Source organism: Mobula hypostoma, chromosome 15 (assembly GCF_963921235.1).
Source record: "Mobula hypostoma chromosome 15, sMobHyp1.1, whole genome shotgun sequence".
Lineage (NCBI taxonomy): Eukaryota > Metazoa > Chordata > Chondrichthyes > Myliobatiformes > Myliobatidae > Mobula > Mobula hypostoma.
The window spans coordinates 71,352,422-71,367,790 of NC_086111.1; the positions used below are offsets into that span (position 1 = coordinate 71,352,422).

The 15,369-nt window shown below is 39.1% G+C and overlaps 1 protein-coding gene across 1 annotated transcript in view; it reads left to right on the forward strand.

Annotated features, from left to right (window-relative positions):
- The window catches only part of mcm2 (minichromosome maintenance complex component 2), a 50,425-nt gene that overhangs the window by 26,100 nt on the left and 8,956 nt on the right, over positions 1-15,369 (forward strand). The window contains exons 12-14 of the mRNA XM_063068431.1: positions 415-541; positions 13,561-13,673; positions 14,693-14,935. Of these exons, the coding sequence (XP_062924501.1) occupies positions 415-541; positions 13,561-13,673; positions 14,693-14,935 (483 nt within the window). The remainder of the gene's footprint in view (positions 1-414; positions 542-13,560; positions 13,674-14,692; positions 14,936-15,369) is intronic.

Here is a 15,369-nt window from a genome sequence, read left to right on the forward strand (position 1 = left end):
TCTATTTTGTCAATTTGATTTTTTAAATCCTATGGAAAAATGTCTGCAATGGACCAAGTTTGTTGTCCAATTATATTTTTATGAATGCTGGTTCCTGGGTATCTCAGGAGAGGGAAACTTGTGTTGCTTATTTTGTGTGACCAGTGCCCATAACTTGCAATTAGAAGTGATTTAGGAAGCCATTTAGTTGCAAAAATAGGGCACACAAGTACTGAGTACAACCAAAGATAGGCAATAAATGCGTAACCTCAAAATAGCAAGTAAAGTGAAGAAATGTTACACTAGCTTTTTCTACAAACTCACTTATTGAGTACATTGTGGCATTCCAATTCTTGCAAGAACTCTCCAATTTAGGGATTAGTCATCCTTACCATGAAGAATGTTTGAATGATGCTTCCTTTTCCTTCCCCTCAGATGAACGAACAGGACAGGACCAGTATTCATGAGGCTATGGAACAGCAGAGCATCTCCATCTCTAAGGCTGGTATTGTGACCTCTCTGCAGGCCAGATGCACGATAATTGCAGCTGCCAATCCTATAGGTGAGAATAATTCACTAACCCGTGTATAATATATTCTGAGATGTAGATTCTAGAACTTAAATTGTAGCAAGAAAGTGGAATGTAATTTAAAACATGAACATAAAATTTAATTTAAACTCACTTTAAAGGGCTCTGCAGAATTTAATGTTCTCAGTATTATTTATTTATTACACAATTAGTCTTTTTTGCACAGTATTGTTCGCCAGTCCTTACATATGGATTTCGTAAATTCTATCATACTTTATTTTCCTGTAAATGCTTGCAAGGAAGTGAATCTGAAAGTAGTACATGGTGACATTTTACACACATTAATAATACACTTAACCTTAATATTTGTCAAAAGGAACTGTGGAAATATCTTGGTACTTGCATTTATATCAAATGTTGACTACTGAGTACAACAAGTACATGTGTGTGAAGCTATAGATTCTGTGCAGCTTCCTGTTTACTAGGTTTTTCAAATGTATCTGATTTCCCTTCATGATGTTAGAACTGTTAATGAAACTGGAAAAAATGTCCACTGGTGACAAGAACAGGAAATTTCATGATCGCATCAGTTCTGATCAAAGGTCATTAACCCTAAAAATTCTGTATTTTTCTCCACAAATGCTGCCTTAGTATCTCTTGCATTTTATTTATTTGAAGCAATTGAACAGATGTCCTGGCCAAGTTTTTACCTTTTCAGTGTGATATTCCCAATCAAATCTGATCAGTTTACTCATTGCTCTTTCAGCCCTTATCTTGTGGAAAAGTTGTTCTTTTTCTTCTGTTCGTACATAGCTAGTGTGCGGAGAATGGATCTGAAGGTGGTTCCTTGTATCAGATGTGGGAAATTTGGCAAACCTCCTGGCTCCCTGGTAACTACATCTGCACAAATGCATTGAGCTGTAGGTCCTTAAGATCACGTTAAGGACTGGAGCTGCAGCTTGATGACCTTCGCTTCATACAGGAAGATGAGATGATAAATAGGAGCTACAGGGGTAGTCACCCATAAATTGCAGGAGGTAGATACCTGGGTGTCTGTCAGGAGAGGGAAAGGGAATGGGCAGCCAGTGCAGAGCACCTCTGCAGCCATATCCTCAATAATAAGTATACCGCTTTGGATACTATTGGGGAATGATTTACTGGGGGGAAGCTGCAGCGACCAGGTCTCTGGCATTGAGTCTTGCTCTGTGGCTCAGAAGTGAACTGGGGAGAAATGGAGTGCAGTAGTGATAAAGGATTCCATAATTAAATGTGCAGAAATTAGATTCTGTGGACATGAAAGAGATGCCCAAATCGTATGTTGCCTCCTAAGCAACAGGATCAGGGATGTCTCGAATCAGTCCAAGGGGAAAGATAAACAGCGGGTTTCGTGGTACATATTGGTACCAATGACGCAGTAGGAAAGGGGAGGAGGTCCTGAAGAGAGAATATAGGGAGTTAATCAGCTGAGAAGCAGGACCTCCGGTGTAGAAAATCTCTGGAATTGCTGCCTATGCCACATGTCAGTGAGGGTAAGAAAAGGATGATTTGGCAGATGGATGCTGAGAAATTGGTGCGGGGATAGGGTTTCAGATTTACATAAGAGATAGGAGTAGGCCATCTGGCCTGTCGAGCTAGTTCCGCCATTCAATAAGATCACGGCTGATCTGACCATGGATTCATCTCCACCCACCTGCCTTTTCCCCATAACCCTCAACTTCCCTACTATGCAAAAATCTATCTCACCTTGTCTTAAATATATTTTCTGAGGTAGCCTCCACTGCTTCATTGGGCAGAGAATTTCACAGATTCACCACTCTTTGGGAAAAGTAGTTCCTCCTCATCTTCATCCTAAATTTACTCCCCTAAATCTTGAGGCTATGTCTCGTAGTTCTAGTCTCACAAACCAATGGAAACAACTTCCCTGCATTTATCTTTTCTATCCCTTTCATAATTTTATGTGTTTCATAAGATCTCCTCATAGTCTAACCCCCTCATCTCTGGAATTAACCTGGTGAACCTCCTCTGCACTGCCTCCGAAGCCAGTACATCCTTCCTAAAGTGAGGAGACCAGAACTGCACACGGTACTCCAGATGCAGCCTTACTAGTACACTGTACAGTTGCAGCATAACCTCCCTTCTCTTAAATTCAGTCCCTCTAGCAATGGCTAACATTCCATTTGTAGTCTTGATAGCCTGCTGCACCTGCAAGCCAACCTGTTGCGATTCATACACAAGCACTCCCAAGTCCCTCTGCACAACAGTATGCTGCAAACTTTTATCATTTAAATAATAATCTGATCTTCCATTTTTCCTTCCAAAGTGGATGACCTTGCTTTTACCAGCATTGTACTCCATCTGCCAGACCCTTGCCCACTCACTTAACCTATCTATAACTCTCTGAATCCTCTGTACAATTTGCATCTATATCATCTGCTTTGGCATGTTGGACATGTCCTCCACAGTGAAGACAGACATAAAATAGTCATTTTAGGCCTCAGCCATTTCCTTATTGCCCAATATCAATTCCCCCTTCTCGTCCTCCTAGGTACCTATGTTCACTTCAGCCACCCTTTTCCGCTTTATATAATTATAAAAACTTTTACTGACTTTTTATATTTTGTGCTAGTTTATTTTCTTTTTTTCTTTTTTTTTAAATTTTATTTTTATTTGGATAAGGAATTCACAAATATCATGTACTTTTTTCACACATGTAACCTTTTCCATTTTTCTTATATGTATAAAACTATAATTATTTATACATTCTTTAGTACACATTGAGATGATATAAAAGGAAATTAGACACTTAAATAGATAATTATGTACTGTGGTAATTCTAATCTATTAGGCTAAGTAATGGTAAGAAAAATGGTAATAATAGTTTCCATATAACTCTTCTGGACCATTTCCACTGGTCCAGAATGTTGTATATAAGCCTATGTAACAACCATTGTAGGTGTTTATATCCTAATTTGTTCATGCTTGCTCCTGCCCGCAGACATAATTATCCAATCCCTACGTACTTATTTACTTAATTTTTTCATTTTTTATCCCTTTCCCAAATCTTTCCCTTTACTTGTGTTAATTCTCTATTTTCCAAAAGAAAACAAAAAAAAAAAGACACTTAGACTCGGGGTGCTTACATTAGCAATATTACTGTGTTGATGAGAAGAGCAGTATAAATCATTAGGAGAGTCATCTAAAGTCTACTCGCATTGGGGTTATATATTCAATCCATTTATTCCAGATTTGATAAAATTTTTCTTTTTGAATTCTCAGGGAGTAAGTCAACTTTTCCATTTTAATATTTCTAAGATAATTTTGTGCCAATCTTCTAATGTAGGTGGTATTGGATTTAGCCACTTTCTAGTGATTGATTTCTTACTTGCCGCTAAGAGGGCCTGCAGCTACTTTATATCTTCCTTCTGTTCAAGAAACAATACATGTCCCAAATAGAGCGTCTCAAAGTTCAGAGGTATCTGGGACCTAAGTACCTTAACTAATGTTCTATGAATACCTTCCCAATATAGACTTAATTTAGGGCAATCCCAGAAAATATGAAAATGATTTGCCTCCTTGGAGCCGCACCTTCTCCAACACGTCACGTTTGTATCTTTATATTTTTCCTGATGTGGGGTCTTGAAGTATCTTATAATGTTTCTCCAACAATGTTCTCTCCAAGTCAAAGAATTAGTCGAGGACCATTGAAAGCTACAGATTTTCCCCCAAGTTTCCTCTGAAAGTACCAACCCCGCTTCTTTCTCCCACTTCTCTTTAATATACAGTGTATTTACATTTTTAGCATGGGAGAGTGCATTATATAATCAAGAAACTGATTTACTAGGTATTGAACTACAAGCCGAATTCAGAATCTTGAAAAATTCTAATTCTACTGTTGATAGGTGTGTATATCTACAACTCTGGTTAACATAGTTTCGTACTTGAAGGTACCTAAAAAAGTCATGTTCTAGGCCATGTTTGTCCTGCAGGATTTGGAAACTTTGCAATACTCTTTTATCTATAAATGAGAGGTAGGTTGTAAGACCTTTCTTTACCCATAGCTCAAATCTTTTATCTCCTCTGTTGGGAAGGAATTCGGTATCATATGCACACCATCTAAAGAGTTTTAACATGTTATTAATTCCACATGAATTAACCACTTTCTGCCATACTTTTAATGTAAGATTTATCCAACTGTTTTTAAATTTTTCCAACTGGGCCATCAATCCTTTGTCAGCTATTGAGGCCTGTAAAGGAAAACTGTCAACTAATCCAAATTCTATTTCCTTCCATCTAGCCTTATATTCCCTATTACACCAATATAACAGAGGGGTTATCTGTGAGGCATAAAAATAATTTCTCAGGCAAGGAAGAACCATACCTCCTCCTTCCTTCCCTAACTGTAAGGTGTTATATCGAATTCTAGGTTTCTTTCCTTGCCAAATGAAGCGGGAAATCCATTTGTCCCATTCCCTGAATTGATTATCATCCATCTCCACCGGTAAAGTACGGAAAAGATACAATAACCGAGGAAGAATATTCATTTTTATAGTATTTATCCTTGAATTTAAACTTAAAAAGGGGATAAGATTCCATCTATGCATATCTGCTTTTATCTCTGAGATTAATGGCCCATAATTTACCTGTGACAGTGTTGAAAGATCCTTCGGCAGGGTTATTCCTAAATATTTTAATGATTTAGCTTCCCACTTAAGATCGTGTGTATCCTGCAATTTTTTGGATGGTGTATAATTTAGGGACATAACCTGCGTTTTCTTTGCATTTATTTTATAACCTGATATTTTCCCAAAGTCATCCAATAGTGTAAACAATCCTGTAAATGATTTTTCTGGTTCACTCAGATAGACCAAAACATCATCTGCGAATAACGCCACTTTCTGTTCAATCCCTGCCACCTTGATACCTTTTACGATTTCGCTCTGTCTTATTAGTTGGGCAAGCGGTTCAATATATAGCACAAAAAGGAGAGGAGAAATTGGGCATCCCTGTCTAGTGCCTCTCTCTAAGATGAAGGAGTCAGAGAGGTCCCCATCTAACTTAATTCGGGCTGTAGGGCTGTGATATAGAGTCTGAAATACTTTAATAAACTTTTCTTGAAAGCTGAATCTTCCTAACACTCTGTATAGGAATGCCCAACTAACCGAATCAAAAGCTTTCTCAGCGTCCAATCCTACTACCATTGTCTCTGTCTCGTTCTTATTAACCTGTTCTAATATGTGCAGAATTCTCCTTATGTTGTCCTGTGTTTGTCTTTGTTGAATAAATCCAGTCTGGTCTAAGTGGATTAGGCCAGGTAAAAGCTTTTCCAATCTGCGCGCTAATATAGATGTAAATAGTTTGTAATCTAAATTAAGAACACTAATTGGCTGATAATTACCACATTCTAGTTTATCTTTACCCTCTTTAGGAATAACTGAAATAATCGCTTCTCTCCAGGAAGGTGGAGTTTCTCCTCTCTGCAAGATCCAATTAAAAGTGTTAAGTAGTAATGGGGCTAACTGTGTCTTCAGGGACTTGTAGCACTCTGAGGTAAACCCATCAGAACCCGGGGACTTTCCAGCCTTTAACCTAGAGATGGCCACGTTCAGTTCTTTGACAGTTACTGGTTCTAATAAACTTTCATTTTGTAAATCTGTAAGTTTAGGTAGATCTAAAAAATTCAATACACTGTCTATATAGGGCTCATTGGGGGCCCGGGGTTGGGAGTACAGCTCTCGATAATATGTTTCAAAACTCTTGAATTTTCCCTATTGTACTCTCCACAAGCTTTGTCTTTGGATTCTTTATTTTATGAATTGTATTGTCTGCTTGTTGTTTACGTAATTTATATGCTAATAATCTAGCTGATTTACCTCCTACTTCATAATTCTTTTGTCTCAGGTAAAGAAAATTTCTCTTGAGTTTCCAACGTATAAATATCGTCAATTTCACTTTGCAATTTCCTAATTTCCTGTTTTCGATTTGAATTACTTTTGTTGCTATCTACACCTTGAAGTTGTTTTAATTTTCCTTGAAGGTCTGCTAATTTTTGTGCATTGATTTTTTTCATGTGAGTGGTAATGGAAATAATTTTCCCTCTCAGTACAGCTTTCAATGTATCCCATAAGATCACTGGTGATGTTTCTCCCGTGTCATTAAGGTCTAGATATTCTTTGATTTCTCCCCTTAATCTCTCCATTACTTTCGGGTTATTGAGTATATGTGAGTTTAGCCTCCATAGTGTTTTCCTCATTTTTCTTTCCAGGATTAGAGACATAGAGACTGGGCTATGATCCGACAGATCAATTGTTGCAATATTACAGTTTTTTATCCTGAGTCTATCTGTATTATAGATAAAGAAATAGTCTATCCTTGAATAGGCTGAATGAGGGAAAGAGTAATGTGTATAATCTTTACTAGTAGGGTGTAATTCCCTCCAGACATCTATAATTCCCAACTCCTCCATCAATGAATTCATTTTCCGAGTCAGAGGTTTATTCTGAGTAACTATTCTTGAAGAATCTAATACAGGATTTAATCTAATATTAAAATCCCCTCCACAAATTACTACCCCTTGAGAACTGACCATTAGGTCAAAAATGTGTCTATAGAATGACCATTCACAACCTGGAGGAGCATAAACATTCAGCAATGTTATTTCTGTACCTTCTATTCTTCCTGTGATTTTTACAAACCGTCCTTCTTTGTCTTTAGTCTCTGAAATATGTTCATAATTAAGAGTACTTGATATTAAAGTAGCTACCCCTCTTTTGTGACTCAATTTATATGATGAATAAAATACATGCTTAAAGCCCATTCTTTTTAATTTTCCATGTTCAGATTGGCTCATATGTGTTTCCTGGAGGAAAGCTATTTGTGCCCTCTCTTTTTTCAATTTAGACATAATCTTATTTCTTTTAATTGGATTCAAAACCCCATTAACATTAAAGGAAGCTATTTTTACCAATTCAGTTTGCATTTTTCTCTAGTAGAAAAAAAAACTCTCCTTTTCTAACCAAACAGTAACCAATCCCTTCTCAACAGTAAACCAAGACATATAACCACAACCTAGACATTTTTGAACATGTAACATTTGAAAATTTTTCCCGACTTCCCACAATGAGGCCTGAGCACCGACCCGCCTCAGTTCAGAGGGATAACCTCTATCTTCACCCTGTGTTAGAGGGCCCTCAGCAGATTGAATAATCATAGAGAATTTTCTCCTATTTATGTCTCGACCAAATTGCTATCATTCAAGTTATTCTGCCTAGTTTATTTTCAGTTACCAGTTTTCATTTTACCTTTAAGTCCGATTTACTCTTTTCAGTCATTTCTCTTAATTAATCTGTATTCTCTGTACATTCGCGTCTGAATATTGCAGCTTTTCCTTGTAGTTTGACACTCTGGTTCGAGTGGAGCGTCCTCACCCCACTAACTGCCACGACTTCTGCCAAATCCTCTCCGGTAGCGACTCCGGTTGGGTGTTAACTTTAATAGGTAGTCCCCGGTCCGCCAGGTCCAACGTTGCCTCCTCCACCGTAGCGTAAGTTTTTGTCCCTTCGTCGTAAAAGACTCTCAGCCGAGCTGGATACAGGGTCTAGAATCTGATGTTGTTTTCCTTCAGGACTCTCCGTGTTTCCGTATATTGCTTCCGTCTGGCAAGGATCCCCGGTGCGTAATCATGGTCTAAACTGATTCTACAGTTGCTCCACATGAAACCTTTCTTTTGCCATGCCCGTTTAAGCACCTCTTCCTTCGTTCTGTAACTGAGAAATCTGACCAGAATCGATCTGGGCTGGGCACCTGCCGGAGGCTGTGGTGCCAACGCGCGGTGAGCTCTTTCTATCTGTAGGTGGTCTTTTGCGGCCGGTATATCAAGGTTCTCTCTAAGCAGCTTCTCTATGAAGGGAATCATCAATCCGGGTTTACCTTCGGTTCCTTCAGGAACTCCGTAAATCCTCACATTTTCCCTTCTTGAGCGGCCTTCTTGATCTATTAGTTTCCACTGGAGCTGGTCTTGCAGCTTCAGCATTTCTGCTATCACTTCCTCGGCATTTTGTTGCTTCTCTTCAATTCCAACAATCCTCACTTCGGCTTCATCTATCCGCGAGTTAGTTTTTACTATTTCTCCTTTAATATCTTCCAGCTGTTTGTTGTTATCTTGTCGGAACTCGCGAATCTCTCCGAGAATCAAAGACAGAGTCACCGATTCCCCCTCATTATCTCCGTCCTGGCTTGCTGTGGGAGAGCTAGGCCCGTCGCCTTGCTGCGTCTCTTTATGTTTATCAGCCTTCGGAGTGGACTTTTTAATCTTGTTCTTAGACATCATCCTTGCCCCTTTTATTAATATAGTTATGCAATATTAAGTATTTGTCTAAATTCGATTTTGGGGCAGTTTACCTTTTTTGTCGAGAGACCTTTTCCTTACGCCGCCATTCCCTTGATGACCCAGAAGTCTCCCCGCTAGTTTATTTTCATAATCTGTCTTCCCTCTCTTTATTGCTTGCTTATGGTGGTTCTTTGTTGCTTTTTAAAGTTTTCTCAATCTTTCAGTTTCCCATTTTTAAAAAATTAATCTTTTTATTGATTTAAAAAGAGCATATATACAAACAAGAGGAGAATTGTATTGTTATTTATATATATATTTATATATTAAGAACAATACAAAGTGAAATAGACATCAAAATCATACATAGTATTAAATTAATATGTAGTATATAATAAAAAAGAAGACAGCTAATTCTCCTCTTATCAATTCATAAAGAGAGAAAAAACTTAAGGAAAACAAAAAGTCCCACTACACTATATGAGAAAAGGGTCTGGGCAATCCATTCTGAGGATATGACCAAAAAGAAAGGAAAGACTTTCTGATCAAATCAAATGAAAATATTGAATAAAAGGTCGCCAGATTTGAAGGATGTATCAAATGTCCGACGACTTATTTTCTCTAAACTTAAATAGGACATAGTGAAGGAAAGCCAATAAAAGACAGGTGGATTAGAATCCTTCCACTTCAATAAAATGGCTCTCCTAGCCAATAAAGTTAAAAAGGCTATCATACGTTGAGTGGAAACAGGAATATTTCCCACTCCGATGGGATAGTCCCAAAGATTGCTGTAAGTACATCAGGTTGTAGGTCCAGATCCAAGACTTTTGATAGTGTTTTAAAAACACCTCTCTAATCTTATGCAAGACCAAAACATGTGAGTTAAAGTGTCCACCTCAATATTACATCTGTCACAAATAGGATTGATGTTAGAAGAAATGCGTGCTAGTTTATCCTTTGACATATGGGCCCGATGCACTACCTTGAACTGTATCAAGGAATGGCGGGCACAAATATATGAGTTGTTAACAAAACGAAAAATTTTACGCCATTGATTATCTGAAAATGACTCTTGAAATTCCAATTCCCAAGCACGTTTAATTTTATCGTTAGATATCATTCATAAATTCAATAACTGTTTATAAATTATAGCTATCAACCCTTTTTGAAGTGGTTTAAGCTGAAAGAGAGCATCTGTCATATTAGGTGGATAAGTAGAAGGGTAACTTGGCAGCAAACCACGTAAAAAATTCCTAATTTGTAAATATCTTAAAAAACTGTACATTAGATAAATCATATTTATCCACTAACTGAGAAAAAGACATTAAACAGTCCTCAAAAAACAAATTTGAAAAAGTTGTTATTCCCTTATTGAAATGGATATTACTAGAAAGAAGAAAATTATTTAACTCAAAAAATCTACGAAATTGAAAACAAATTCTTAATGTATGTTTAATGGGATTAAAGTCTTGTCTACTAATCTTCGAAAACAAAAAGGGAAGAGGAGCTCCCAGTAAAGAGGCCAAAGAGAGCCCCTTCACCGGGTTTTCCTCCAAATCCAACCATGAAGGACATTCATGTATGTCTGAATAATGAATCCAAAAAATAATATATCAAATATTAATTGCCCAATGCTGTGTACATACATCTATTGATGCTTCTGGACACATCTTCAGTGATGTTCCTGGAATCATCGGGTGTTTCGGGCCTTTCAACATCATACAACCTCCTCCAGGTGACCCAGCCGGGGCTGATCAGACCCCAGCTTGTGTCCAGATGGCTAGCTACTTATGATTCCATGGCTCCCCTCTTTTGAGCCACAGCCATCTTGAGGCCCTCTCTGCCGCATCGGTGGTACTGTGGATGGCTCTCCTCTTCCTCTCTCCCTCGATGCCCAAAATGCTGAAGGCTCTAACTAAAGAATGGGCTACGAATCCCCTACAACCAGCCTCCACTGGGAGACACCGCGCTCTCCATCCAGCCTGCTGACAGTTGCTGACCAGTCCTGCATACTTGGAGAGCTTCCTTTCAAAGGCCTCCTCCAAGCTATCTTCCCATGGGACCGTCAGCTCCAGCAGCACCACTTGCTTAGTAGACTCAGAAACTAGGACAATGTCTATTTGCAGGGTGGTGGCTGCGATATGGTTGGGGAACTTCAGCTGCCCTTCGAGGTCCACCAACAGCTGCCAGTCCCTTGCAGAGGTAAGAATGCCTGCAGATGTTCTCTTGGCAGGTATTGGCTGCTCCCCAGTTCTGACAAAGGCAATGGTCTGCTTGGAGGGTCGGGACCGCTTCGCCCACTCAATTCCTGCGCTGACGGCTTCAGCGATGGTCTTCAGGACCTGATCATGCCTCCACCTGTACCGTCCCTCACCAAGTGCCCTTGCACAGCCGCTGAGGATGTGCTCCAGGGTTCCTCGCTTGGAGCATAGTGGGCACGCAGATGACTCAGCCTTGCCCCATGTGTGCAGGTTTGATGGACTTGGAAGCACACCGTACACTGCCTGGATGAGAAATTGGATGCGGTGTGATTTGGCTTTCCAAAGATCAGCCCAGGTCACTTTCCTCTCAACCGCATTCTCCCATCTTGTCCAAGCTCCCTGTTGCTTCAGTCCCACCGCCTTGCAGGCTCTCATCTCCTCCACTACTGCTCTCACTTCCTCCTGAACTAGACGACGCCTTTCCTTCCCTCTGGTGTCCATTTGGGGAGTTGGAAAGGATCCTAGCCCAGCTCGGCCTTGTGTGACCACACCCACCAGCCTCCTGTGACGCAGCCTCGCCTCTGCCTCCTGAACAGCTTCCTCTGTCCTCCACTTCCTGCCAGTACTTACTTGGATCCCTGCTCCAGCCACCTTCGGGTCACTTGAGTCCCTATACTGTAGTACTTCTCTGGCTGTTGTTACCTTGCATTCTTCCTCCAAGGATTTGAAGGGCGGTTGCAGTTTGTTGTGTCCATAGAGTGCGATGCTGCTCAGGCTCTTTGGCAGCCCCAGCCATCTCCTGAGGTGGTTGCTAACCCTCCTCTCTAAGGTTTTGACTGTCGAGATCGGAACTGCATAGACGAGGAGGGGCCACAGGATTCTGGGAAGATACATTCTAAAATTTGGCAAGGCCATACCACCATCCTTTTTAAATTTCTGCAATAAGAGTTTACTCAATCTAGGATTTTTATTATTCCAAATATAACATAAGATTATAGAGTCTATTCTGTCAAAAAAAACATTTTAGGAACAAAAGAAGGAACTGCCTGAAATATATATAAGAATTTCGGTAGTACTATCATTTTAATAGCATTAATTCGACCTATAATTGATAATATCATAGGTGACCATTTAGAAAGCATTTGTTGGGTGTAATCAATTAATGGGAGAAAATTATATTTATACAGGTCCTTAAAATTTTTAGTAATTTTAATGCCAAGATAAGTAAAGTAATTTTTAGCAATACTAAAAGGTACTTGATATTGATCCGAGTAATTATTAATGGGAAGTAACTCACTGTTATGTAAATTTAATTTATATCCAAGTTTCCCACTACTCTTGGCGACCTTGTACGCACGAGTTTGATACCTTCCTTAGTTATCCATGGTTGGCTCGCCCCATCCTTACTGTCCTTTTAACTAGAATATACTTTTGTTGAGTGCTATGAAAAATGTCTTTGAAAGTCTTCCACTGTTCCTCAACCATCCTACCATATAGCCTGTATTCCCAGTCTATCTTATCCAACTCCTCCTTCATCCTTTGTAGTCTCCCTTGTTTCGGCATAATACACTCTGTTTTAGGTCAAATTATTTGTATGAGAAACTTAGTCATACTATGATCACTCTTTCCAAGAGGATCCCTAGCTACAAGATCACTAATTTTACCTGTCTCATTGCACAGGACTTGACCCAAGATAGCACATTCCCTTGTAGGTTCAGTAATATGTTGTTGAAAGCTATCACAATATGCATTCTATGAAGTCCTCCTCAAGACTGCCTCGACCAACTTGAATCACCCAATCTATGTGGAAGTTAATGTCTCCCACGATTACTGCTGTTCTATTCTAACATGCCTCAGATAGTTCTTAGTTGGTGCCACTGAAATATTATAGACAACTCTCACCAGTGATATTTTTTCCCCTTACCATTCCTAATTTCTACCCAGATGGATTCAGCATTCTGCTCCCTAAATCTTATATCGTCTCTCACTATTGTCCTGATCTCATCATTAAGAGCGCTGTCCCACCTCCCTTAGCAGTTAGAATTGTACCTCAATGTTATAATTGCTGGTGCATTTACTTCTGAATGGTGCAGGTTTGAAATGCTTCATTCGGTTTATCTTGATGTTTTGATTTGGCCCAATTTGTAGAGTTTGGGGGATAACGTGATATATTTTTTTAAAACCACCTCATTATGCAGAGCCCAGTTGTCTGTGATATTGTAGTGGTGTAGTTATGGAGAAATTTTGGTGAGGGTATAATGAAATGCAAAATTTTTTTTTTGCTCTGAATCATTGCAATAAGTACTTTACCTAATTTCAAAATAAAGAGCCCATTTCCAATACACCCCTTTTTAATTAACATCTGACATTTGGTACTGCAATACTTGTCAGTATTATATTAGTGTTTTAATCTAGATCCTAATGTTAGAAGAGTTTGTAAATGCTCCCAGCTGACTTTCAGAGTTTGTCAGTCATTACAGCAAGAACTTCTCTGGATCTTGAGAGCTTTATTATTTCGTTTCATTCAGGTGGTCGGTATGATCCTTCATTGACTTTTGCGGAGAATGTGGACCTCTCGGAGCCCATTGTGTCCAGATTTGATATTCTGTGTGTTGTTAGAGATACAATTGATGCTGTTCAGGTATGGATAGATTTTTCTTTCGTCTAACCATTTTATCATCACAATCCTAGTTTTATAATTTTCTTGATCTGTGCAGAGTTACAAGTGCATTACATGTTGGCACTGTGTGAGTGTCGCTTTCCTTCAGTTTTCCAGCTGACAAGTCCAATTTTCTGTAAACATAAACTATTTCTATTGTGTATTCCTTCCTACATACGCAACTGTATTTTGGAAATTGGAGGTATTTAATAGAGTAAGCAGAGAGACTGTTTACGGTGTTTGGACATTTTAAGAGCAATGTGACATAACCTTAAAATGAGGTCTGTTTGCTACATGTCACACAAATTTGCAGATGTGGAGTGCTCAGTTTAAGTAGTGGGGTGGGTGTGTGTGTGTGTTGATAGCTATTGTTGGGGAAGAAAAGGAGTTAGTTAAGCTTTCAATTTTGATCTTAGAGATTTTTCACTAAGGTGTGTACTGAAGTCCATATCAATCAAAATCTTATAGCTACAATCAAAGCATTAGGTGTTGTCTCTGCTGCACTTGCTTCCCAGCTATTGGCGTGGATCATCCCACTGGAAGTAGAGAGGCTTGATGGTTCTTGTTTGTTAAAGTCTTGTTATGGTGCATTTTAATGTAATGAAATACTCCAATGTCTTTCAAGATATGATTATGGGAGATAGTAGAGCAAAAGCCTGCTTATAATGTTTAACTAAACGCTTTAAGGAAGCAGATAGTTTGAGAGTGAGAAGGGATTCCAAAGCTAGGAGCGAAGATAACAAGTCTTCACAGTATGTTGGAGTGAAGGAAATTTGACTGGAAGATTAAGGACTTCCAAGGCAGAGGCAACTTCTGTGATGGAGGAATTTAAAGAAGTTTATAAGGAGTTCTAATGTGCTGTTTTTAACACTGCATAATTTCTTGCTTTGCAGCATTAGCACAATGTTTCATTTTTTCTTTATCCAGTTTGATATTAATAAACATTTCTTTTGGTTGCTTTGTTGCCTACTGATTGTATGCTTGTCATCTATCCTGCACAGGATGAACTACTGGCTCGTTTTGTTGTGTCCAGTCACATCAAAAACCACCCAAGCAACAAAGAGAATGCAAATGAAGACCCAGTGGAAACTAGGCTACCGAACAACTATGGTGTGGATCCAATTCCGCAGGAGCTACTGAAGAAATACATAATTTATGCTAAGGAGAGAGTGCACCCCAAGCTGAATCAGATGGACCAGGACAAAGTAGCAAAGATGTATAGTGACCTCCGAAAGGAATCAATGGTAAGAACAGCTCTTTACTTCCATTTTCCATTAATGTTGCCTTGCTACCAGAACTTCTGGAACTTCCTACAATGTTGAGTAGTTGAGGTGATTACTTCATGTCTGGTTTCTCTAACCATTTTATCATATAAACTTACAATCATGGAGTCATAACATTACAGCAGAGAAACAGGCCCTTTGGCCCATCTAATCTGTACCAAGCCATTAATCTGCCTTGTCCTGTCAACTTGCACCTGGCCCAAAACCCTCCTTACCTGTCTTATCCAAATTTTTCATAAATATTGAAATCGACCCCACATCCACCATTTGCACTGGCAGCTCATTCCACACTCTCACTACTCTCTGAGTCCAGAAGATTGAGGGCAAATTTGATAGAGGTGTACAAAATTATGAGGGGTATAGGTCGGCTAAATGCAAGCAGGCTTTTTTTTTTA